At 49.9% G+C, this 23,260-nt stretch overlaps 2 protein-coding genes across 7 annotated transcripts; both read left to right on the forward strand.

Annotated features, from left to right (window-relative positions):
• Positions 1–947: 947 nt before the first annotated feature.
• TARS2 (threonyl-tRNA synthetase 2, mitochondrial) lies at positions 948–16,611 on the forward strand. 3 transcript variants are annotated; one of them, XM_042994028.1, is made up of 19 exons: positions 963–1,093; positions 1,402–1,598; positions 1,944–2,067; positions 3,669–3,793; positions 4,920–5,037; positions 5,407–5,471; positions 5,729–5,807; positions 6,931–7,077; positions 7,237–7,335; positions 7,658–7,687; positions 7,775–7,875; positions 8,606–8,768; positions 8,993–9,130; positions 9,298–9,375; positions 11,338–11,438; positions 11,647–11,748; positions 11,924–11,996; positions 12,591–12,705; positions 16,245–16,611. In XM_042994028.1, the coding sequence occupies exons 1-19, from the start codon at positions 1,028–1,030 to the stop codon at positions 16,391–16,393; spliced, it is 2,070 nt and encodes a 689-aa protein (XP_042849962.1). In that variant the 5' UTR covers positions 963–1,027; the 3' UTR covers positions 16,394–16,611. The 3 variants fall into 3 exon arrangements, 2 of the variants coding, with proteins under 2 accessions (XP_042849962.1, XP_042849961.1); XM_042994027.1 differs by having other exon boundaries at positions 7,658–7,875; XR_006220576.1 differs by lacking the exons at positions 12,591–12,705; positions 16,245–16,611 and having other exon boundaries at positions 948–1,093; positions 7,658–7,875; positions 11,651–11,748.
• Positions 16,612–17,095: 484 nt separating this feature from the next.
• On the forward strand, positions 17,096–22,868 carry ECM1 (extracellular matrix protein 1). 4 transcript variants are annotated; one of them, XM_042994029.1, is made up of 11 exons: positions 17,096–17,299; positions 18,526–18,588; positions 18,676–18,777; positions 18,954–19,034; positions 19,132–19,212; positions 19,508–19,564; positions 19,869–20,185; positions 20,485–20,859; positions 21,417–21,637; positions 21,804–21,891; positions 22,553–22,868. In XM_042994029.1, the coding sequence occupies exons 1-11, from the start codon at positions 17,227–17,229 to the stop codon at positions 22,781–22,783; spliced, it is 1,689 nt and encodes a 562-aa protein (XP_042849963.1). In that variant the 5' UTR covers positions 17,096–17,226; the 3' UTR covers positions 22,784–22,868. The 4 variants fall into 4 exon arrangements, with proteins under 4 accessions (XP_042849963.1, XP_042849964.1, XP_042849965.1 ...); XM_042994030.1 differs by having other exon boundaries at positions 19,511–19,564; XM_042994031.1 differs by having other exon boundaries at positions 18,688–18,777.
• The last annotated feature ends 392 nt before the right edge of the window (positions 22,869–23,260 follow it).

Raw genomic sequence — 23,260 nt, forward strand, 5'->3', positions numbered from 1 at the left:
AAGAAATTGCAAGAAGTGCCCTCTGTAGATTCTTTGGTGCAGCCCCAAAGCTATTAAATTTATTTATTCTAACGGCTTGTCGCTATTATAGCCCATTACTGAGTACCACGCATGATTTACACGAAACTAACCTCGACAATTGGGAGTGTTACTGTTATACCCATTTTGTTTTTTTAAGATTAAAAAAAAAATTTTTTTAATGTTTATTTTGAGAGAGAGGGAGAGGGAGAGCACAAGCCACAGAGGGGCAAAGAGAGAGGGAGACAGAGCATCCCAACCAGGCTCCATGCCATCAGCGCAGAGCCCTCTGCCACGATCAGCCCCAAGGAACCAAGAGATCATGACCTGAGCAGAAATCAAGAGTTGGACGCTTAACCTACTGAGCGACCCAGGCGTCCCTAGTTTTTTAAAGTAATCTCTACGCCCAAAGTGGGGGCTCCAACTCACAACCCCAAGATCAAAAGTCTCACGCTCCACTGACTGAGCCAGCCAGGAGCCTCTATTACTATTTTATGTATGAGAAAATCGAAGTTTAGAAGGAATGGAGTAATCCACCTAAAATTATATTGTGAATGGCAGGTCCAGGATTTAACACTTGGTTCCAACGTCTATCCCCCTGATTTCTACCTGCCAGTAAAGACGATATAAAAGAAAACCTATGGTTAAAAGGAAATGACGAGCTACCCTTTCCCCTCCGTTTTTCTCCCACTCTCATTTCTCATGAGTTTTCACTCCCCTTTCCTCCACGCTGCCAGAATATGCTCTTGCTACCGCTAGCTGAAACCCAAGTTTTGGGACTGGGAGTGTGTGTAACAGTTTAGGTCTTCCGGCCAGCCGGAACCACCCACACCGCCGCTCAAGCAGTGTGGGGCGGACCACTTCGGAGCTCCTGGAGGTGGTCCCGGGTTAGAGTGGCAGCTGCCGCAGCCAATGGGCTTGGGCGTCATTGGGCCGGAAACCTATGAGAAATCCGGTGAAAGAGTCGAGGATAATTTGTTTAAGGATGTAGGCACGGGTTTGAAGGAACATGGGCCTGTGTCAGAGGTGGCGGCGGCTCCGGCTGTCGGGCTTGCAAATCTGCCGGCTACACACGGTGCGTGAGGTACCCACCCAAAAGTTAAGAACCGCATCGGACCCAGACCAGGCCCAAAGTGCAGGCTCCCAACCCCTGCCTTGAGCCCCTGGATCCGGCCCCGCTAAGCCTTTAGTTACAGCCATCTTTTCCCTAGAGTCGACCACCAGAAGAGGCTAGGGCTCCTAGTCTAGAGCCCTGTATCACCCAGCCCTTTTAAAGGCCTGGGTTTAGGATTAAGGCCACTTCGGTACCCTCACCTCCTGCCAGCCTCAATCCCAGGAAGGAATGATGGGACCTGAGTTACCTCCTAACATTTTTCTCTCCAGGCAGCTGTGCCAGCCCCTCCACAGTGGTTGGCAGAGCGGCTCGGCCTTTTTGAGGAGCTATGGACTGCTCAAGTAAAGAAGTTAGCAAGCGTGGCACAGAAGGAGCACCGGACTATTAAGATATCACTTCCTGGAGGCCAGAGGGTGGATGCTGTGGCATGGAGCACAACCCCTTACCAGCTAGCCCAGCAGATCAGGTACCAGACCATTTTGTACCTACCAGGATCATCCTTCTCCCTCTGTATTTCGCTGGACTCGAGCAGAGAATGAAAATTATGCCTGGTATCTATTCCATCTCTATCAAGATCGCCTTTTCATGAGAATTCATTTTCATCTGGGTTAGTTTCAGAGTCTCTACCCTTTGTTTATTATCCATTGGGAAAGAAATGATAGGTTTTATTGCTCTGGTGCACCTTTCCCCATTTGCAAGCTTAGAACTATTGAGAGATTAGTCCCTGTCTTCCCCTGTGGGCTGTGACCATGTCTTTTTCTTTGTCCTCACTTCCCCTCCCCCCGGCCCCCCCCCCCTCCCAATTCCCAAGCTCAACACTGGCAGATACTGCAGTGGCTGCTCAAGTGAATGGAGAACTTTATGATCTGGAACGGCCTTTGGAGACAGATTCTGACCTCAGATTTCTGACATTCAGTTCTGCAGAGGGCAAAGCAGTAAGTTTCTTCCTTTTCAGGAATACAGTGACAACTAAACTAAGGGATTTTTAAGTGGGCATACTTCTAGTATTTCTTTTGCCTCAGTTTCTCCCTTTGCAGTTGGGAGGGAGACCTACCACAGACTGCTTGTCTTGACTAACCCTGGATAAGCTAGAAACTTAGGATGAAAATTTTCAACATAGGTCCATTAAGTAAACATCATTTGCACTAGTAAAAAGGAAAGCTGAAAATAGAAGGGTAATATGCCAGTTCTGTCACTTCAACCCTAGAGACATACATCATAAGTCATCTGTAACATATTTTTTTATAATTTTTTTTTAATGTTTGTTTACTTGTGAGAGAGACAGAGACAGAGGTGTGAGCGGGGGAGGGGCGACAGAGGTTCCGGAGAGGGAGACACCGAATCTGAAGCAGGCTCCAGGCTCCGAGCTGTCAGCACATAGCCCGATTCGGGGCTCAAACCCACAGACTGTGAGATCATGATCTGAGTCAAAGTCGGACGCTTGGGGCGCCTGGGTGGCTCAGTCGGTTAAGCGTCCGACTTCAGCTCAGGTCACGATCTTGCGGTCTGTGAGTTCCAGACCCGCGTCGGGCTCTGGGCTGATGGCTCAGAGCCTGGAGCCTGCTGCCGATTCTGTGTCTCCCTCTCTCTCTGCCCCTCCCCCGTTCATGCTCTGTCTCTCTCTGTCTCAAAAATAAATAAACGTTAAAAAAAAAAAAAAAAGTCGGACGCTTAACTGACTGAGCCACCCAGGCACCTCTATGGGCATATATTTTTTAATTCTAACTTGGCTTCCACAACTGAGCACACAACTCCTCCTCCCTACTTTGTCTTCTTCATGTCAGCTTGGGTAATATAGACCTCATCTACTAGGATCCAGAAAAATGGAGTTTTATCATCTTCATCTAAATGGTGACCAAAGGGGCGCCTTGGTGGCTCAGTGGGTTGAGCGTCTAAATCTTGGTTTCAGTTCAGGTCATGATCTCCTGGTTTGTGAGATTAACCCCTGTGTCCGGCCCTGCACTGACACCATGGAGCCTGCTTGGGATTCTCTGTCTCTCTCTCTGCTCTTTCCCACTAGCACACACACATGCACTCTCTCTCAAAATAAATAAACAACAAATAAATAAATGGTGAACAAATCCTAGAGGAGGGGTTGCATCACACTAGATTCCTGGAATAAAGAAAAATAGAACTAAAAGATCAAATAGAGCCCTTAGGAACTATGGTCTTGAGAAGGTAGTTTACTCTGAAGCCCTAAAAGGGGATGTTATAGGAGCAGAAAAAGAAGCCTAGGCCCTGTTTCTATGCTGTAGGACCAGGAAGCACTAAGGAGTGGGAGTGGGGGTTACCCCTGTCTGCGCATGTTTCTACTAGCCTTTTGTTTTCAGTTTTTCCTCCTTTTTACTGTTTAGTTAGTATTCACCTCCAAGGTCAGATTCCCCATCTTGTGATAGTTATTTCTAGAAGAGCCATACTGGTTTCACGCCAGCTTCTCTGAGAAGAGTATCAGAGAGTGAGGGGTTAAAGAAGGAGGTTATGAAAAAAAATAAAAAAACAAAAGCGGTGGTTATGAACTCCTTTCTTGTGAACCCAGGTATTCTGGCACTCCAGCACCCATGTCCTGGGAGCAGCAGCTGAACAGCTCCTTGGTGCTGTCCTCTGCCGAGGTCCAAGTACAGAATGTGGCTTCTACCATGATTTCTTCCTGGGAAAGGAACGGTGAGTAGTGCAAGCAGAGAGGAGAATGATTCTGGAGTGGTTTCTTAGATATTTCACCATATTTTATTTCATTTGTCAGCTTTTTGGAATTTAATTGACAAAGTAATATATTAAAAGTGTACAACGTGAGGGGCGCCTGGCTCAGTCAGAAAAGCGTGTGACTCTTCATCTCAGGGTTGTGAATTCAAGCCCCATGTTGGTTGTAGAGAATTACTTAAACTTTTTTTTTTTAATGTTTATTTATTTTTGAGAGAGACAGAGACAGAGCATGAGTGGAGGAGGGGCAGAGAGAGAGGGAGACAGAATCTGAAACAGGCTCCAGGTTCCGAGCTTTCAGCACAGAGCCCGATGCAGGGCTCAAACCCACAGACCTCAAGATCATGACCTGAGCTGAAGTTGGATGCATAAGTGACTGAGCCACCCAGGCGCTCCTTAAACTTTTAAAAATAAAAAAATAAAGTGAACAAGCTGATAATTTGATATTTATATTCATTGTGAAGGGATTCCCACGATTGAGTTAATTAGTACATTCATCACCTCACTTCATGTGTGTGATTGCTTAAGGTTTACTCTTAGCAAATTTCATGCATACTGTATAGAATTATCAACTATAGTCACTATGTTCTACATTATCTTCTCAAACCTAATTCATTTTATACTGAGTTTGTACTGTTTCACCCGAGTGGTTTCTGCATCCTCTTCTGGGGCGTCAGGGATGTTCAATTTGGAAGAGAAAGTTTAGAGGAGGGCCTCTCCAGGCCTTTGCTGTGATATTGGTGCCAATTTCTCCCCTAGTCCATGCTTTTCCTTTTCTAATTCTCATTGAAACTTCTCTAGTCTTTATGAATTCTTTGGCTTTTATTTTTTACTTCATCCTTCATTACTATTGCCTTAATTATGTCTGTCCATATTGTCTGCATCCGACCTTTAATTTAACATATAGAGCTTTTGCTCCCACTGTAAAATTTATACCTGATTTCCTATTTATGTTTTCTGTCAGTTTGTCTGCCTTTACCAATAATTCTAGATGTCTGTGGAGAGCAGGGTTTCACCCCCTAGCCAACAGGTGTGGCACCCAGGTGATGCTTCTTAAAGGATGAACGCCAACCAGTTCTCACCTTTCCAGGACAGTCCGGGGCTCAGAGCTGCCTGCTTTGGAGCGGATTTGCCAGGAACTTGCAGCTGCTGCTCAACCCTTCCGGAGGCTAGAGGCTTCCCAGGATCAGCTTCGCCAGCTCTTCAAGGTGGGGTGGGGGTGCACACATTTAGGAGGACGATCCAAAAGCATGGGGGAAGGGGTGATTGTCTCCCAGGACATCTTTTTTTCTTTTTAACTTTTTTTTTTAACGTTTATTTATTTTTGAGAGAGCGAGAGACAGAGCACAAGCAGAGAGAGGGGAGGGGCAGACAGAAAGAGGGAGACACAGAATCTGAAGCAGGCTCCTGGCTCTGAGCTGTCAGCAGAGAGCCTGACGTGGGGCTCAAACTCTCGAACCGCAAGATCATGACCTGAGCTGAAGTTGGACACTCGACTGACTGAGCCACCCATACACCCCTCTCCCAGAACATCTTTATGGGAATAGAGACTTATCCTCACTCTTCTCTCCTTCCAGGATAACCCCTTTAAGCTTCGCCTGATTGAGGAGAAAGTGACAGGTCCAACAGCAATAGTATATGGGTGAGCGTTGTCAAAATGGAGGGAAACGGGGAGGTAGGTATGCACAAAAGAAGGCCAGAAATAGGATGAGGGAAAGAAGGTAGAAGGTAGTCTGTTGTTCAGAAAAATAATGGGAACAAGAAATTATTTTTATCTCCCATTGCTCTTGCTGTCTCTGTAGAACAGTTCTTACATTTTTTTTCCGTCTGCTAGAGGCCAGGAGAACACCGGAAGCTCAAGAATTTGGAGACCACTAAGTGTTCCCTCCTTTCCCCCAGGTGTGGCATGCTGGTAGACCTCTGCCAGGGCCCCCACCTTCGGCATACTGGACAGATTGGAGGACTGAAGCTGCTGACGGTCAGTTGTGAGGGCAAGGTTAGGTTAAGACTCCTGCTTTCACTGGGATGAGCAGGGGAGTAGGAAGATGCTCTCTCAGCCCCTTCTCTCCTCTTATAGCTAAGGGAGGAATCCAGTAGGAGGAAGATTTCTTGGTTCCTGCCTTCCACAAACTCCCAGTGTGATGGCAGCTGCTGGACATCCTGCCGGAGCTCAGAAGCCAATTCACAATCTGTAGTTGGACCTCAGTGCTAGGGAGGTGGAGAGGGAGTGTGAGAACAGTCTGGACAGGGTCACATAGGGGAGGCTGCTGTGGAGAGGGTGTGTAGAACCCCACTGGGCAGGCACAGGGAGAGTATTCTAAGTTCAAGTCATGCCTTTTATGAAAATCCTGTGCCTGGGCCAGGTGAGTTATTTGTTCGGTGGAATGGGAGCAGGGAGCGAGAGGAGAGGCAGGAATATGCAGCCAAAAGCCCTGGACTAAAAACCTCTCATCTTGCTTAGTCCTGGCTCTGTCATAGGTAAAGTATGTGGCCTTGGGTAAATCTCCTTACTCATTTTCCCCATCTATAAAATAAGACTGTTGTTAATTCCTGTCCTACCAATAAATCCACGTCACAGAGACAAAGTCAATTAACACAGGTGAAAGTGGTATAAAACGCTGGCTGTTTCTTGTTAAATTGTTTGAGGAAAGAGTAGGCAGAAGCATTTGAATTTCATGTGGCCAGGAATAGGGCATAGTGGAGATTGATAAGCAGGTGGATAGAAACAACAACAACTGACATTTGACCGGAGCTGAAGGTTACTCCCATGAGTAGTCATTGATTAGAGGTGGGGGAGGGGGGCTCTAAGTACAGAGAGAATGTACTGGTGGGAGAATGGGGAGAAAAAGAGGTGGCAGGATAAGGTTAGGCTTGAACAGGATACAAGTGGGAATTAAGCATCCAGTGTGTCTAAGGCTGTAAACATGGCAGGGGTTCTGAGGGGTATCACGCTGATGGAGGCAGTGGAAAATGGAGTGAGTGCTGAGACGGGACACTTGTGGTGCGTGTCGTATGCTCAGAATCAGACGAGCATCAGCGAAGGAGAGCTTGGGTACCCGCAGTCCCTCATCTTCCCTTTGACTCCCTCTGTTTTCCCATAGAACTCGTCATCCCTGTGGAGGTCTTCAGGTGCCCCAGAGCCACTGCAGCGAGTGTCAGGGATCTCCTTCCCCACAATGGAGGAGTTGAGAGCCTGGGAAGAAGGGAGGGAGGAAGCGGAGTTACGGGACCACCGGCGCATTGGGAAGGTACGGAGATTGGAGAAGGAGAGGGTGCGTGAAGGAACCTAATTGTGAAGCTGGGAGCAGATTCTGAATCCAGCAGATTGAGCAGCTCCATCAGTTATTTCTTCTGGGTTCCAAAGTCCTTGCTTCTCTCTCCAAGTGACATTGCCATTCCTGACTCAGGCACAGGAGCTCTTCTTCTTCCATGAACTGAGCCCCGGGAGCTGTTTCTTCCTGCCTCGAGGGACGAGAGTGTATAATGCACTGGTGGCTTTCATCAGGGTAAGGGGGCCTCCAGTCCAGAGGAGGGACGACCAGAGAGGAAATCAGGACCCAGAAGCCAAGTGTTAGAAGAGCGGGATTAGAAGCACGAACATAAACATTATAAGGTGCTGGTGGCCTTTAACAAGGTCCTAGGAATGTGTGGTGCACAGAGGGGGGAGCGTAGAGAGGGAACACGGTACTTAATAGGTTGTAGTTGAGATCAGCCTGACCTGAGGTCCCCGGAGGATCACACACCTGCCTCTCCCCGACTCTGCCTTCCATATTTGTGCTGTCCTCCCCCAGTCACTCTGCCTTCCATATCCTGTGCCCTCCTCTGCAGGCCGAGTACACCCGCCGTGGTTTTTCCGAGGTGAAAACCCCCATACTGTTTTCTACGAAGCTCTGGGAGGTGTCAGGACACTGGGAGCATTATCAGGAGGATATGTTTGCCCTGCAGCCCCCAGACTCTGACAGGCTCTCCAGCTCCCTGAGTGACCACGCTCCTAGCCATCCTGCAGACACACTCGCCCTGAAGCCCATGAACTGCCCTGCACACTGGTGAGCTAGGAGCCAAGAGGCCTGGGTCCTCCCAGGGCTGGGGGTAGGCAACCAGGTTGCTGAATATGAAGTAATAGAAAGCGCCTTGGCAGAGCACTACAACACCTGATTCGAGTCTTAAATCTGCACTCCAGAAAACCTTGTGAATTTGGGAAAACCATTGTGTCTCTCTGAGCCTTAGTCTCCTTGTATAACATCAGGGGTTTGGAGTTGCTGTCTGAAGTTCCTCTTTCACCTCAGTGCCTGTCACACAATAGGGGCACAGTAAATGAAGTCTGCTGCTGTTGTTCTGAGAAATGCACTTTTGTTTTTGTTTTTGTTTTTAAATTTTTTTTTAATGTTTTTACTTATTTTTGAGACAGAGACAGAGCATGAACGGGGGAGGGGCAGAGAGAGGGAGGCACAGAATCAGAAGCAGGCTCCAAGCTCTGAGCCATCAGCCCAGAGCCCGATGCGGGGCTCGAACTCATGGATCGCGAGATCGTGACCTGAGCTGAAGTCGGACGCCCAACCGACTGAGCCACCCAGGCGCCCCTGAGAAATGCACTTTGAACCAGGAAGGGCTCAAACTGCTGAGTGGGATGGACAGGACTTGGGGGGAGGGCATGCCCAGGCTGGGGAGAGGGCGTGCTGATGGCGCAGAGAAAGTAAGCAAGCACACTGGGCAGAGATGCAGTCTGCGGGGGCTGCTTTTCCCTGTGGCCCTGACCCTTCCTCATCCCCATCTCAGCCTGATGTTCGCTCACCGGCCCAGATCCTGGCGAGAGCTGCCCCTGCGCCTGGCGGACTTCGGGGCCCTGCACCGGGCTGAGGCCTCTGGCAGTCTGGGGGGACTGACCCGGCTGCGGTGCTTCCAGCAGGATGACGCTCACATCTTCTGTGCACCGGATCAGGTGGCCCTTCCCCAGCTCCACCAAAGCATTTCTAAACCGCCTTCCATTCTCCATTTGCACTGCCAACACTCCTGCTCCCTGTCTCCCTCTTTGTATACTACAACTCAGTTGTATGATAGCCCCAGCTTGCCTCTATGTTTTTGCCCTGTGTTTCCCCCAAAACTCCCATCACTCCAGAACTCTAGGTTGCACACAACTCACTCACCCTTATTTTCTGTCCCCAGCTTGAAACAGAGATACAAGGCTGTCTTGATTTCCTCCGCTCTGTCTACACTGTCCTTGGCTTCTCCTTCCGCCTGGCTCTATCTACCCGGCCATCTAGCTTCCTGGGCGAGCCTTGCCTTTGGGACCAGGCTGAGCAGGTGAGGAGGCAGATAAACCACTCTCTGATGGCAGAAGAGGGGAGATGGGAATTGGGGTCCTCAATAGAGGCATATGCCAACCAGGTCATTTGTTGGGGGACTGGAGGGGTCTGTTGCTTATAAAGTCTAAAATGATACATTCCTCTCTCGTCTCATTCCCTTTAAAGGTCCTTCAACGGGCCCTGGAAGAATTTGGAGAACCCTGGGAACTCAACCCTGGAGATGGTGCCTTCTATGGGCCTAAAGTAAGTTGGGGATCCTCCTAAGAGTTGTATTTACTCATTTTTTGTTTTGTTTTATTAGGTATTTAATAGACACAAAGGAATATTTTTTAACTTGTATAGGATAGAAAGAAGAGCAGTATGTTCCCTGGCCCCGTGGAGCTTATGGTCCTGTGAGGCGTGTGGGAGGCAAATAGGCATTTCAGGGCCACTGAACCCGCGCTCGCAGGTACCAAGGGAGCATATCATTCAGGAGGGAGGGTCAGGAAAGGCTTCTTGCAGGATTCTCTTTCTTTACCTTTTTTTTTTTTTTTTTTTTTTTTGAGAGAGAGAGGGTGTAAGTGAACGAGGGGCAAAGATCAAGAGAGAGAGAGGGAGAATACCGTAAGGGGAAGAGAGAGAAGCAGGGCTCACCCAGGGCTCATGTTTCCCTTAAGTGGGGCTCGGACTCCCCCGATGTAGGACTCGAACTCATCAACTGTGAGATGATGACCCAAGCCAAAGTTGGATGCTTAAAGACTGAGCTCCCCAGGTGCCCCTGCAGAATTCTCTTTCTAACCTTAAAGGTCATTGTTGGTCAAGGAAAGAGGGGTTCCAGGTGGGAACAGTGCAGGCAGAGGGTGGAGGCAGGGTAAACAGGGCAAGTTGGAAGAAGTAAAACAAGTCAGGGGGAAAAAAGGACTGGAAAGTGTCTACTGGATTCCATGAAAAGGCTGTTAGATGTTGAAGCACCATTTCTGGTACAGAGGCTGGGGTGGGAGTCAGAGGTAAATGAATGAACATAACTCTTTTGAGCATTTTGGCTCTCAAAAAGCAAAGGAGAGTAGCAAGAGGGGCCTGGATAGTCAAAAGAGATTTTGATGAAGAGAGAAATTCAAGAATGTTTAGCTCTGATAAAAGAGAGCGTGTTTGAGTCAGGGAAAAATTGAAGTTGTAGAAGGGGTTTCAGTGGAGGGAAGTTCTTGGGGAGGTTTGAGGGGTGGGATTGAGAGCCCACAAGAGATCACCTCTGCCATTGTTCTGGAGGCAGGAAGAAAGGTTGGAGGCACATGCAAGGAGGTCTATAAGTGTGGTGACAGGAAGTTGAGACACTTTTCGTCTCATGATGTCATTATCTGATTTCCCCATAAAATGTGAGACAGGATCATTTGCTGAGATGGGAGTAGGGAAGAGGGGAGTTGTTAGTGGGGGCAGTGAAGATAGGAAGAGAGAGGAGAAAGCTTGAAAGTCCTTGAAGAGAACAGGACACAGAACTGATTAGGGCAGCAGGGGATTGCCGACAGCAGTCAGGGTCCACTTGAGGTTCAGAACAGGGATTTGCATGGCGGCATCAATCCCCGTTTATGTATCTGTTGTGGTATGGGACATGCTGGGCAGCTCTGAGCAGTTCTGTTGCAGGGGCAAGGAGGTGGGGGGCAGGAGTGCCACCAGGTTGAGGATTTGCCATGGGGATGTGACAAAAGAACAGTGATAGAGGGGAACCTGGGAAAGTGGTTCCAGCCACATGGGGAAAGAAAGAAAGGTGGATGGAGCCTGTGAATGGGAAGGAAATAGAGGAATTAAGCAACCTGGAAATTAAAGAGCCATTTGTAGGAATAATTGTCAGAGCCAGAAAACCAAGAGACAGTAATCAGAGCAGGGTGTGTGATGGACTGTTCCAGAGGTGTAACCATTCTGGGCGATGACAAGATGAAGGCTGTATCCATAGGGTGGGTGCAGGTAGACATCCCGGAAATGACGAACTCAAGGAATTCAGAGGCCAGGGTGTGGGTGGGTCATTTGTATCAAAGTCCCCTAAGGTCATAATACCATTATCAGGTAGAAAGAGCTACTGCTGGGGTGTCCAGTGAGTGAAGTAAGAGTACAACAGAGCTGGGTGAGGAGTCTCTCAGAAAGCCTGGCACGTAGGCAGGTGGAAGGTGGGTGGTGCGGACAGTAGAGGGTACTGCTTCTGGTTGCTTTTAGGCCTCCGTCTCTCTCCTCCAGATTGACGTGCACCTCCGCGATGCCCTGGGCCGGCCCCATCAGTGTGGGACAATCCAACTTGACTTCCAGCTGCCCCTGAGATTTGACCTCCAGTACAAGGGGTACAGAACCGTGCTCATCCCCTTTTCCCTTGGCTGCTAGTGGAGTAGGTGGAGAACAGCGTCTCCTTCTATCTTTCTACCTAACATGAAACTCAAATCCTTTACACCTTCACCGGAGCTGAATATTGCTTAAAAACCAGAAGGTAATCTCGTGTGCATATCTCGTGACATTTCCTCTATTCCCTCCTTCTCCCTTTTTCCCTCCAAGGCAGGCGGGGGCCCCAGAGCGTCCAGTCGTCATTCACCGAGCAGTGCTAGGTTCTGTGGAAAGGATGTTGGGAGTGCTAGCGGAAAGCTGTGGTGGAAAATGGTGAGAACTCTGGCCCCAGATTTCTGTTCTGGTCCTCAGACCAGATGGTACATGCCCCAGATCCTGGTGCCCTCAGACTCACTCTTCTCTTTTCCTCTCGAATCTGCTCTCTGCAGCCGTATTTGTAGTCGAGCTAGAGTAAAGAGTTTGCCTTCCTCTCTTCTCTCTCAACCAGGCCACTGTGGCTGTCCCCGTTCCAGGTGGTGGTCATCCCTGTGGGAACTGAGCAAGAGGAATATGCCAGGGAGGTGAGGAGAAACTGGGGGTGCATGCACAGGGGCTAACGCAGGACTATGGCGAGTCCGGGGCTGAGCAGTGGGTAGGAAGAAGTCACACAGCACAGTAGAAGGGGAGTAGCACTTGGAGCCACAGGACTGGTCTCGAATGGGTGCTGACATATATGCTGGATATTCCACATCTGAGAAATGACACTAGTTCCTTGCCTCGTGTGTGAAAATTAAACAAATTCACAGATGTTAAATGCTGACAGTGGAGCACTTGGTACAAAAGGGGCTTAGGTAAATGTCAGCTGCATGTTTCCTTTCTAGAGGAAGGGTGTGGACAGTACAGAGTCAAGTAGCTGGTTGGGTAGAGCCGGGCTAGAACAGGCAAAGCAGGCAGAGTCCGGGAATTGGTGGCAGGTGCAGCTTCAGTAGGAAGCAGACAAACTATGAGGGACTGGGGAGGGGCCTCGGTGCAGAGATGAATGAGGAGGGGTTGTCCACAAGAACCAGAGAGCCTTGAGGCAGAGGACAGAAGACAGAAGACAGCATGGGGAAGATTGGTATCAGGCTACTCTAGCCCCTGAGCCTTCAGTTCCCATCCTCAAACCCCTGCCCCAGGCGCAACGGAGACTGCAGGCTGCAGGGCTGGTCTGCGACCTGGATGCCAACTCGGGGCTGACACTCAGCCGGAGAGTCCGCCGGGCTCAGCTCGCTCACTACAATTTTCAGTTTGGTAAGTGACCAGCAGCGCAGGCCCTCGGAGCCCAGTGCTCCCCCACCAGCCTTCTACACTGTTCTTTCCTATTGGATTTGCATTAACTAGGGCTCAGTCCCTGAGCGAGACTTTCAGGGAGCCAGGATTCAGGACACCTGAGCTGTTTGGGCCCTCAGTTCCTTCACCTCCTGACAACCAGTTCTCATCCTCAGAAGAACTTTTTCTTTTTAAAAAATTTTTTTAAATGTTTATTTCTGAAGGAGAGAGAGAGAGAGACAGAGCATGAGCAGGGGAGGGGCAGAAAGAGAGGGAGACACAGAATCCAAAGTAGGCTTCAGGTTCTGAACTGTCAGCGTAGAGCCCAATGTGGGGCTCGAACCCACAAACCATGAGAGCATGACCTGAGCCGAAGTCGGACGCTTAACTGGATGAGCCACCCAGGCATCCCATTTCTTCTTTTTTTTCTACCACTAATTTATTCTTTGAATTTGTGCAAGTCATAGAAGATCACATCACAAGCATGAAAAGCACTTTCTTACCTAGTGCAGAATAATATTCTCAACGAAACAAAAAAAGTACAAAATCACAGACGTGAGAAAACATTCGATGACATTTGGGTTATTGCAACATATGTTAGAAAGTGAATACCTTCGGGCACCTGGGTGGCTCAGTCGGTTAAGCGGCCGACTTCGGCTCAGGTCACGATCTCGTGGTCTGTGAGTTCGAGCCCTGCGTCGCGCTCTGTGCTGACAGCTCAGAGCCTGGAGCCTGTTTCAGATTCTGTGTCTCCCTCTCTCTCTGACCCTCCCCCATTCATGCTCTGTCTCTCTCTGTCTCAAAAACAAATAAACGTTAAAAAAAATTTTTTTTTTTTTAAAAGAAAGTGAATACCTTCAAGAGTAAGGCTAGGGTTTTTGTGTAGCCAGCCAAAGTGTTTGAATTTTACCTGTTGGGCCTGTATTTTCAGACATCTCTGCTAAAGTTCCCCTTAAGACTGAACTGAGATCATGTGAACTACATTCACCCTGGGGAAATTGCCCAAGGTTCAGAGTATTTTGATGCAAAGATAGCATTTCTTTTCAGACTCACGTTTTATCCTTACAATTTTTGTATATTTTGTCACTCCTGATTATATACATAGCAACTTTAATATTCTTTATTTTTATTTTTATTTAAAAAAAATTTTTTTTTTTAACGTTTATTTATTTTTGAGACAGAGAGAGACAAAGCATGAACGGGGGAGGGTCAGAGAGAGGGAGACACAGAATCTGAAGCAGGCTCCAGGCTCCGAGCTGTCAGCACAGAGCCCGACGCGGGGCTCGAACTCATGGACTGCGAGATCATGACCTGTGCCGAAGTCGGCCGCTTAACCGACTGAGCCACCCAGGCGCCCCTATTTTTTTAATTAAATTAAAAATTTATCTTAATTGAAGTATAGTTGACACACAATGTGTCACTTCTATACATTACTCAGTGCTCATCACAATAAATGTAGCTACCATCTGTCACCATACAATGTTATTAGAATATTATTGACTATATTCTCTATGCTGTACTTTTTATCCCTATGACTCACTTATTTTATAATTGCAAGTTTGTACCTCTAGTCCCCTTCACCTTTGCCTTCCATCCCCCCAACCTGTCCACCCTAGCAGCCACCACTTTTTTGTTCCCTGTATTTATGAGATTGTTTCTTTTGGGGATGTGCATGTGTGTGTTCATTTCTTTTGTTTTTTAGATTCCATATATATGGGGCATCTGGCTGGCTCATTTGGTAAAGCATGTGACTCTTGATCTCGGGGTCATGAGTTCAAGCCCCATGTTGGGTATAGAGATTACTTTTTTAAAAAAGTGAAATCATGATATTTGTCTTTCTCTGACTGACTTCACTTAGCGTAGTACCTTCTGGGTCCACCTATGTCGTCACACATACAAAATCTCACTCTTTTTCAGGCTGAGTAATATTCCAGTGTACGTGTGTGTGTGTGTGTGTGTGTGTGTGTGTACACCCTGTGTATTTATCCATGTATCTGTCAGTGGACACTTGGGTTGCTTCCATGTCTTGGCTACTGTAAATAATGCTGCAGTAAACATAGGGGAGCATAAATCTTTTTGAATTAATGTTTTCTTTTGGGGGGGTAAATACCATGCAGTGGAATTACTAGATCATTATGGTATTTCTATTTTTAATCTTTATTGAGGACCCTCCATACTGTTTTCTACGCTGGCTGCACCAGCTTACATTCCCACCAACAGTGCGTGAGGGTCCCTTTTTCTCCACATCCTTGCCAACACTTGTTATTTCTTGTCTTTTTGGTGCTAGCCATTCTTCCTGGTGTGAAAAGATATCTCATTGTGGTTTTGATTTCCATTTCCCTGATGTTTAGTGTTGTGAAGCATCTTTTTATGTACCTGTTGGCCATATATGTCTTCTTTGGAAAATGTCCATTTAGGCCCTCTGCACATTTTCAAATATGATGATTTGGAGTTTTTTGGAGTTGAGTTGTATGAGTTCTTTGTATATTTGGGGGGGTATTTTGTTTAAGTTTATTTTGAGAGGGAGAGAAAGCAGGGGAGGGGCAGAGAGAGAGAATCCCAAGCAGGTTCCACACTGCCAGCACAGAGCCTGATGCGGGGCTCAAACCCACGAACCATGAGATCATGACCTGAGCCCAAATCAAGAGTCAGATGCCCAACCAGCTGAGCCACCTAGGTGGCTTATCATTTGCAGATATATTCTTCAGTTCAGTAGGTTACTTTTTCATTGTGTTGATAGTTTCCTTTGCTATGCAAAAGCTTGTAGTTTGATGTGGTCCCAGTAGTTTATTTTTGCTTTTGTTTCCCTTGCCTGGGGAGACATACCCAGAATAAAGTTGCTTAGGCTGATGCCAAGATATTATTACCTCTATGTTTTCTTCTAGGAGTTTTATGGTTTCAAGAAAACAGTTTTCTTCTGACCTCCATCCTAGCTCTTGGTGTCTGTTAGGTTAATTAACCAAAGGAGCATCAGAGAGAAAGGGACAGGAAGGATTAATCAGGGGTTAATTAGTTAGCTTTGTTTATTCTAGACCTAGTTGGAATTAGCCCTGAGGGATGATAAGGAGCAGAAACTCCTTTGCCAGATTACTTGATCCTCTCATTTTACACTCCCACTTGCCCATGAGCTCTTAGAGCAAGTTACCCCATGACCCCACGGGCTTGCATGTGTTTCTTATACCCCTGCCACCCTCCCCTCTCTCTAATGCCCACACACACAGAGTTTCTCTCTGGGTCTGCTTCTTGGTCTGTTTGTCTTTTTCTGTGGCTGACCCTACTGTCTCCGACCCCTAGGCTCAGGACTGGAAGTGATAAGGCATGTGGAGAATGTCTGGAGCATTTCCTTATCCGTCAGGATGATCAGGAAACTGGAAAGCAAGAGGCAGCTAAATATACCCTTTTCCTGAACCTTATCTGGCCTCTGCTCTCACCCTTCCTAAAGATTTAGGTCTCTTGAATTTTTGTATATCCCATGTAGAAAAATGTGCCCTGACAGTCTCAAACCTCCCCTCTTCCCGCAGTGGTTGGCCAGAAAGAGCAGAGTAAGAGAACAGTGAACATTCGGACTCGAGACAACTGCCAGCTTGGAGAGCGGGACTTGACTGAGGCTGTGCAGCGGCTGCTGGAGCTCCAGAACACCAGGGTCCCAAACGCTGAGCAAGTGTTCTGAGCTTTCGTATATAGACGCGGCAGAGACCCGCGGGAGCTGCCAGCCTCCCTTCATGTGGAAGAGCCCGAACTGACCGCCAGAATCCGGAGGCCCCCAGGCCCCTCAGAACAAGTGTGGAGGCATGAGCTTGCTCTCCTGGAAAGAGACTTGATCTGGGGGAAGCTGTAGCTATTTGGATGTGAGAGGAGTGAAGCAATAAAGAATAAACTTGAAGTTTCCGGGTATGTGTCTTCATCTCTGATTCCTGATGTAGGCATAAAAGGGAGTTTGACCCTGTCTCCATCTCTTTCATCCTGGGGTGCTGGGGAAGCAGAAAGAGGGCAGCCCTGGCCTCCCCCTGGGAGGGGCGCTCCTGGGGTAGCTGTTCTGTCCCCTACCCAGGATTCCTTAGTGCCCGGTTTCCCCAGCCCACTTCAGCAGGTGTACTGCTCCACAGTAGGCAGCATGCAGACAGAGGACTTGAACCGAAAAGGCAGGTCTCAACATCTCTTACTCCATGAGTCGCAGAATCCATTTCTCTGGAGATCATAAGAATGCTCTCCTCCCCTTACTCCAGTTCTCCTCAGTCCTCTCAGAAGGCTTCAGGGTGAATTTGGGAGGAGTGGCTGCCAGGCCAGAGGAGGAGCAGCCGGGACTGAGTCATGGCAGGAAATAGGAGGGAGGGAGTGATCCCCAGATAGCCAAATAAAAGGAGAAGGAGCCAGCCCCAAGGTTCACAACAGCGGTAACAGCAACCGGAGAAGCAGGCTCCCAGCAGCCCAGCCCTTCAGATCCAGATCTACCTGAGACAACGACCCACCTCCTGGGTGCCACTGACCAGTCCTTGCCCCAGGATGGGGACCATGCACAGAGCAGCCTTGGTCTTGGCCTGTCTGGCTGTTGCTTCTGTAGCCTCCTCCGAGGGAGGTGAGTTGGGGTTGGAGGCAACATTGGGCAGAGGCCCTGGCCAGTGTGGGCCTGGGGCCTGGGTCCAGCCATCCTCTGAATGGCTCATCACCAGAAGGGTGATTGTCCACTTGGCCTTGGTCCAAGGTGGGCCTGGGTACTGGAGCCGAGGCTTTAACCAGGGAGGGGAGCAGGTGCACAGAGGGAGAGTTTCCTAGAGCTTGCTGCCGGAAGACATAAAACTGGAATAAAATGGACAATTCAGTGGGTGGCTAGACTCCCAAAGTGAGGGGATCTGCCTCAGTAAGATATATATATATGGGGCCTGTCAGGCAGGGGAGAGAGAAAGAATGGGGCCTCCTGGCTACTCAAAACTGATTTGCTGACCCAGAGAGCCTGGACTGCTTCCCTGCCTGGTTAGGAGAGGAGTAGAGAGGGTGTCCGTCCACAGGGGACCAGACACACTCTATCTAGCACACATATAATCTGCTGGATGCTGGACAAAGTGCTACCAAGGGAAACTGTTGAGTGCCACAGATCTAGTCTGTATCTGGAAGGCCCGTCTGTTCCTCCCAGGTGCTAGTCTTTGGTGACTGCACATCAGCCACAGGCGATACCTTTCCCTGCAGCTGTGGGGCAGTTTGCCTCAGGGGTTTTGAATCATCCCAGTCCCCAGGTCCTAAACTGAAACCTAAGCTAAGGAGGATCTGGGACCAGCTGAAGGAGAGGCACTTAAACTTCAGTGTGGGCTTCTTATGAGAAGGCCCACAGATGTTTAAAGGGCCTAGAGGAGGTGAACAGATAAGACCCCAACCAGTTCAAAGTTGGGACTTGCTCCTGTAGAAAACTAGAGAAGCATCAGAGCTGAGAGGCTGAGAGGAGGAGAACCCAGGAGCCCTGAGGAAGAGACACTGACAGATTAGGGTTTCCACCACCCCATTCCTCCCACCCCAGCCCCATGTCACATTCCCTTCAAGCCTGGACTCAGGAAACCCAAGGCTTTGAGCCTGGTGGAGGTGAGGCTGTCAGAATATCATGACTTTCTCAGAACCCAATCAGTCACACCTAGGTGGGTTTGGGGGGAGGGTGTGGATTGATTAGGGGACATGGGACAGGAGCAGTACGGAAAGGCTTCTGGTGTCTTGGTCATCTTGCCTACACCCTTGATGTCTACTGTCCCTGCATCTTGTGCTTGGGGCCAAGAAAGTGCTCCTCAGATCCACCCTGACTCCCCCCTCTTCTTTCAGACTTCAAGGCTCAAGGGCAGAGGGAGCTGGGGCCAGAACCCCTCACTTATCACATTCAAGAAGGTGAGAGTTTGGGTGAGCAGCATGGGATTGGGTGGGGGGGGGGAGGACAGGAGAAACTGTCCACTCTATCTCCCCTCTTACCTCTAGTTGGCTATGCAGCACCCCCTTCCCCACCCCAGACCCGAGCCCTCCCCATGGATCACCCTGACACCCCTCAGCCTGGCTTTCACTTTGAGGGACAGAGTGAAGGTAAGTCCACCATGCACCCTTCTCAGTTACCCACTCCCCCCCACCCCCCACCCCCAGCCCCAGGTTGCTGGTTGGGCTTACTTCCCGTTCTTCAGATGGGGAGGGGTGAGGAGGCCCTGCCCATTCCTCACTCTGGTTACAAGGGGGGGTTCACTCACACACTCCCCCTTCTGTAGTACAGCCCCCTCCCGCTCAGGAAGCCATCCCTGCCCAAGAGGAGGAGCTGCCCCCTCCCCAACTCCCCATGGGAAAGAAAGGTGAGTGCTTGCCCATCCCCCTCCTCCCCCTGCCACTACAATCGTGCTGCCATCAGTCTGACCCTTGCTTCTTTGTGCCCTCACTCCTGTCTTGCAGTGGAGTCCCCTCTCCCTCAGGAAGCCATCCCCCTCCAAGAAGAGCTGCCCCCTCACCAGGCCCCTGTTGAACAGAAGGAAAGTAAGTGACTCCCTCTCCACCCTCCCGACTGATGCGCATGGGCTTTGGGGGCTCTGCCACTCGCTCGCTATATAATCTTGGGTAAGTTATCTCCCCAAGCCTTAGTTTCCTCATCTGGGAAAATGGGGAAACAAGACCTCTTTTATAAAGTTATGAGATTAAGTGGCATAAAAGGCGCATTTTGTTTTCTCTTGTGTCTGTACTGACTTCCTCTTTATGAGTGGCAACTGGCCACGTCCCCCTCTTCTAGTCTATCCCAACATGGCTTCTGTTTACACATCTGCTTCCACCCTAGTAGATCCACCTTTCCCACATCAGGAGGAAATGACCTTCCCATCTAACCAGAGAGAGGGTGAGTGACAGCTCTGGTCTGTCCGTGCCCCTGATTTAGTGCTCAGGGCCCTGGGGTGGGAAGCCTGAAGCTTGGGAGGCAGCACAGGGGAGCAGGTCTGACTTGTGGGGACTGTAAGAGTGACACCTTTCATGCCCCACTTCTCTTCCCTTTCCATCAGCCATTCTGAAGGTAAAAGCCACAAGTTTATGTCTGTCTCTTTCCCCCTGTATCCTCTCAACCCCAAGTTCTTTCAGTCCTCCCAGCTCATCCAGACTTTCTCTATTCCTCTACTCGTTCTCCTTCCCTGTTTTCCCCATTCTAGAAAAGCCTTTCATGGAACATAGCCCCCCAGAGCCTGAGTCTTGGAATCCAGCCCTGCACTGCCAACAGGGCCGGTCCCCAGGGGGCTGGGGCCACCGGCTGGACGGCTTCCCCCCTGGGCGACCTTCTCCAGACAATCTGGACCAGATCTGCCTTCCTACTCGCCAGCATGTGATGTACGGCCCTTGGAACCTACCACATTCTGGCTACTCCCACCTTACTCGCCAGGGTGAGACCCTCAATTTAGTGGAGACTGGATATTCCCGCTGCTGCCGCTGTCACAGCCATGCACACCGCTTGGACTGTGCAAAACTTGTGGTAGGTGTTGGGCTCTTGGTTCTGGGACTTGTCCTTTAACCTCCAGACAGTGTGTGTGTGTGTGTGTGTGTGTGTGTGTGTGTGTGTGTGTGAGAAGGACTAGAGGCCTCGGCCTTGGCACGTAGGAACCCCAGGTCCCTTTTGCTGGCCCTACCATGGGCCTCCTTAGTGGCTGGAAGGGCAGAGAACAGCCTCTGCTTCTTTCTTATCTACCTGCCCAGGGTCCTTTTCTGGAGCCTGGGAGGAGGACAGGAATGTGGACAATGGGCTGCTGGGCTGATCCATCCCTCTTGCTCTAGTGGGAGAACGCAATGATCCGATTCTGTGAGGCCGAGTTCTCGGTCAAGACCCGACCCCACTGGTGCTGCAACCGGCAGGGGGAGGCTCGATTCTCCTGCTTCCAGGAGGAAGCTCCCCGGCCGCACTACCAGCTCCGGGCCTGCCCCAGCCACCAGCCTGGTATTTCCTCGGGCCCCGAGATGCCTTTCCCCCCTGGGGTACCCACTCTAGACAACATCAAGAACATCTGCCACCTAAGACGCTTCCGTTCTGTGCCACGCAACCTCCCAGCTACTGACCCCATCCAAAGACAGCTGCAGGCATTGATCCGGCTAGAGGGGGAGTTCCAGCGCTGCTGCCGGCAGGGGAACAACCACACCTGTATGTGGAAGGCTGTAAGTGGGCGTCCCAGCCCCCCAAGAGCAGGGGAACAACCACACCTGTATGTGGAAGGCTGTAAGTGGGCGTCCCAGCCCCCCAAGAGCCCGTCTGCCTGCCCACCCATCTCTGACCTCTGATCCTGCCGGTCCATCCATCCGTGTACCTCCCCACTGTGAGCTCGTCTGCCCGTTCGTCTGCTTGCAAGTGTCCATCCATCCACTGTCTTCGTCATCTGCGTCTGTTCATCCTAAACCTTCATCCTGCACTCCTGGCCTCGTCCACCCGTGATCCCACACATGCACCCGTGTGCCATCCATCCGTCCAGCTCTGGCCTCACCTGACCCCCTCATCTACCACTCCAGCTCATCTCCCATGGCCCGTGCCAAGCCTCATTTGTGCTTCCATCCCTTCCTCCTTCCCAACACCATACATCCATGCCCTCTGGTTGTTTGTCCTTCCCTCTTGACACCTGTGGCCGGGAGTCCCTCATCTCATAGTGTAGGGCAGTAGAGGGTCAGAAGAGAAGGGGCCGAGTGTCCAGACTTCTGACTTCCCTCTCTCTGGCCCACAGTGGGAGGATGCCCTTGATGGATACTGTTATCGGGAACAGTCTGTAAAGACCCACCACCACTCGTGTTGCCACTATCCTCCTAGCCCTGCCCGCGATGAGTGCTTTGCCCGTCAGGCTCCCTACCCCAACTATGACCGAGACATCTTGACCCTTGACCTCAGCCGAGTTACCCCCAACCTCATGGGCCATCTCTGTGGAAACGGAAGAGTTCTCACCAAGCAGTGAGTCTTGCCCGGTTCTTCCCTCTCTTCCCTTCCCCCAAACCTTCCTTCTGGGGCATCCTCTGGGGGCACTCTTGGTAAGAGCAAAACCATGGTCTCCAAGCACCATTTTGGTGCCTAGGGATGCATAAAGACCCTGACCCTTGCCCCTTTCCCACCAACATAGTAAACAGATTCCTGGGCTAATCTGGAACATGACTGCCCACTGCTGCGACCTGCCATTTCCAGAACAGGCCTGCTGTGCTGAGGAGGAGGTGAGTGAGGGCAGCAGGGGGGTCATAGTCTCCAAAGGAAAGCAGGGTAGGGGAGACAGAGGGCTAGCACTGCAGGCCACCCTTTCTCTTTAGTACCTCACACCCCCCGCCCACAGAAATAGAGGACTAGTGGGGAAGATCTTTTTCTTGGTTCCAGAAGTCTTCATTCTTTTTTTTTTTTTTAATGTTCATTTATGGTTGAGAGAAAGAGAGAGAGAGAACAAGCAGGGGAGGGGCAGAGAGTGAGGGAGACACAGAATTTGAAGCAGGCTCCAGGCTCCGAGCTATCAGCCCAGAGCCTGACGTGGGACTCGAACTCACGAACCGTGAGATCATGACCTGAGCTGAAGTTGGACGCTTAACCCACTGAGCCACCTAGGCACACCCAGAAGTCTTCATTCTGACCTGATCTGCTCCCTACCTCTAAGTTCTTATTATGCCTTCTCTGGGCCCTAAGCTTTAGGCATTTCCAGATGTGCACATATGTCTGTCACAAGGAATCTAAGTATGCAAGGCAGCCTTGCACCCTCTCTGGCCCCAGGAAGGGATCCAGGGAGACAAGCCGAGAGCAAGGGGACTTTGAACACCCAAGTATTGATGCTTGACCTCCATCCAACACCTCCTTCCCCATCATCTCTGCTTTACTTTTCTCCTTCATCAGAAATCAGCCTTCATTGAGGACCTGTGTGGTCCCCGACGTAACTTCTGGCGAGACTCTGCTTTCTGCTGTAACCTGAGTCCTGGAGATGACCAGACCAACTGCTTCAACACTTACTATCTGAGGAATGTGGCTCTAGTGGCTGGAGACACTGGGGATGCCAAGGGCCAGGGGGAGCAAGGCCAACGCCGGGAAGAAATATCAGCCCCACCCCCTGAGCTCAAGGAAGAGTGAGTCACCCAGAGCCTCAGAGGATCAGATTGGGGGAACCCCACCCTCCTTGAACATTCATTACAGTAAACACCTCTTGGATTTGCCATCCTCATTGTCTTTAACGTCTCACATACAAACACACCCTTCTAAGCCTGGTAGGATTTTCTTCAGTGACTGGCCCCAGAGGCCCACTGTCCTGCCCCCATTGACTGAGCAGAACCATACCACAGGCTATGATGGTACCATAACTCAACAGCTTAACTTCACTATTTGTCATCTTGAATTTATTAACATATTTGAACAACAGTGTCACCTTGTCAGCTAGCTATCATCATTTAAAGGCAAAAAAGATAAGGTTTCATGTCTTGGGTGAGCCCCCAAAGTGCCATAACCCAGCCCTACATTTTAAAATCTTCACTCTTGAAGTCCATACTTTGATTCATTCCATATCCATTTACTGAACGCCTACCGATGTGCACTATGCTAGATGTGGGGGGG

The sequence above is a fragment of the Panthera tigris genome, chromosome C1, assembly GCF_018350195.1.
Source record: "Panthera tigris isolate Pti1 chromosome C1, P.tigris_Pti1_mat1.1, whole genome shotgun sequence".
Lineage (NCBI taxonomy): Eukaryota > Metazoa > Chordata > Mammalia > Carnivora > Felidae > Panthera > Panthera tigris.

Bases quoted from the DNA above. Each gene is read 5' to 3' on its own strand.
- TARS2 (XM_042994027.1), top strand. From the start codon at position 1,028: ATGGGCCTGTGTCAGAGGTGGCGGCGGCTCCGGCTGTCGGGCTTGCAA. The intron at 5,038-5,406 runs GTGGGGTGGGGG...CTCTCCTTCCAG, and splicing joins AGCTTCGCCAGCTCTTCAAG to GATAACCCCTTTAAGCTTCG. The intron at 9,131-9,297 runs GTGAGGAGGCAG...TTCCCTTTAAAG, and splicing joins TTTGGGACCAGGCTGAGCAG to GTCCTTCAACGGGCCCTGGA.
- ECM1 (XM_042994029.1), top strand. From the start codon at position 17,227: ATGGGGACCATGCACAGAGCAGCCTTGGTCTTGGCCTGTCTGGCTGTT. The intron at 19,213-19,507 runs GTAAGTGACTCC...CTTCCACCCTAG, and splicing joins CCCTGTTGAACAGAAGGAAA to TAGATCCACCTTTCCCACAT. The intron at 20,860-21,416 runs GTAAGTGGGCGT...TCTGGCCCACAG, and splicing joins ACACCTGTATGTGGAAGGCT to TGGGAGGATGCCCTTGATGG.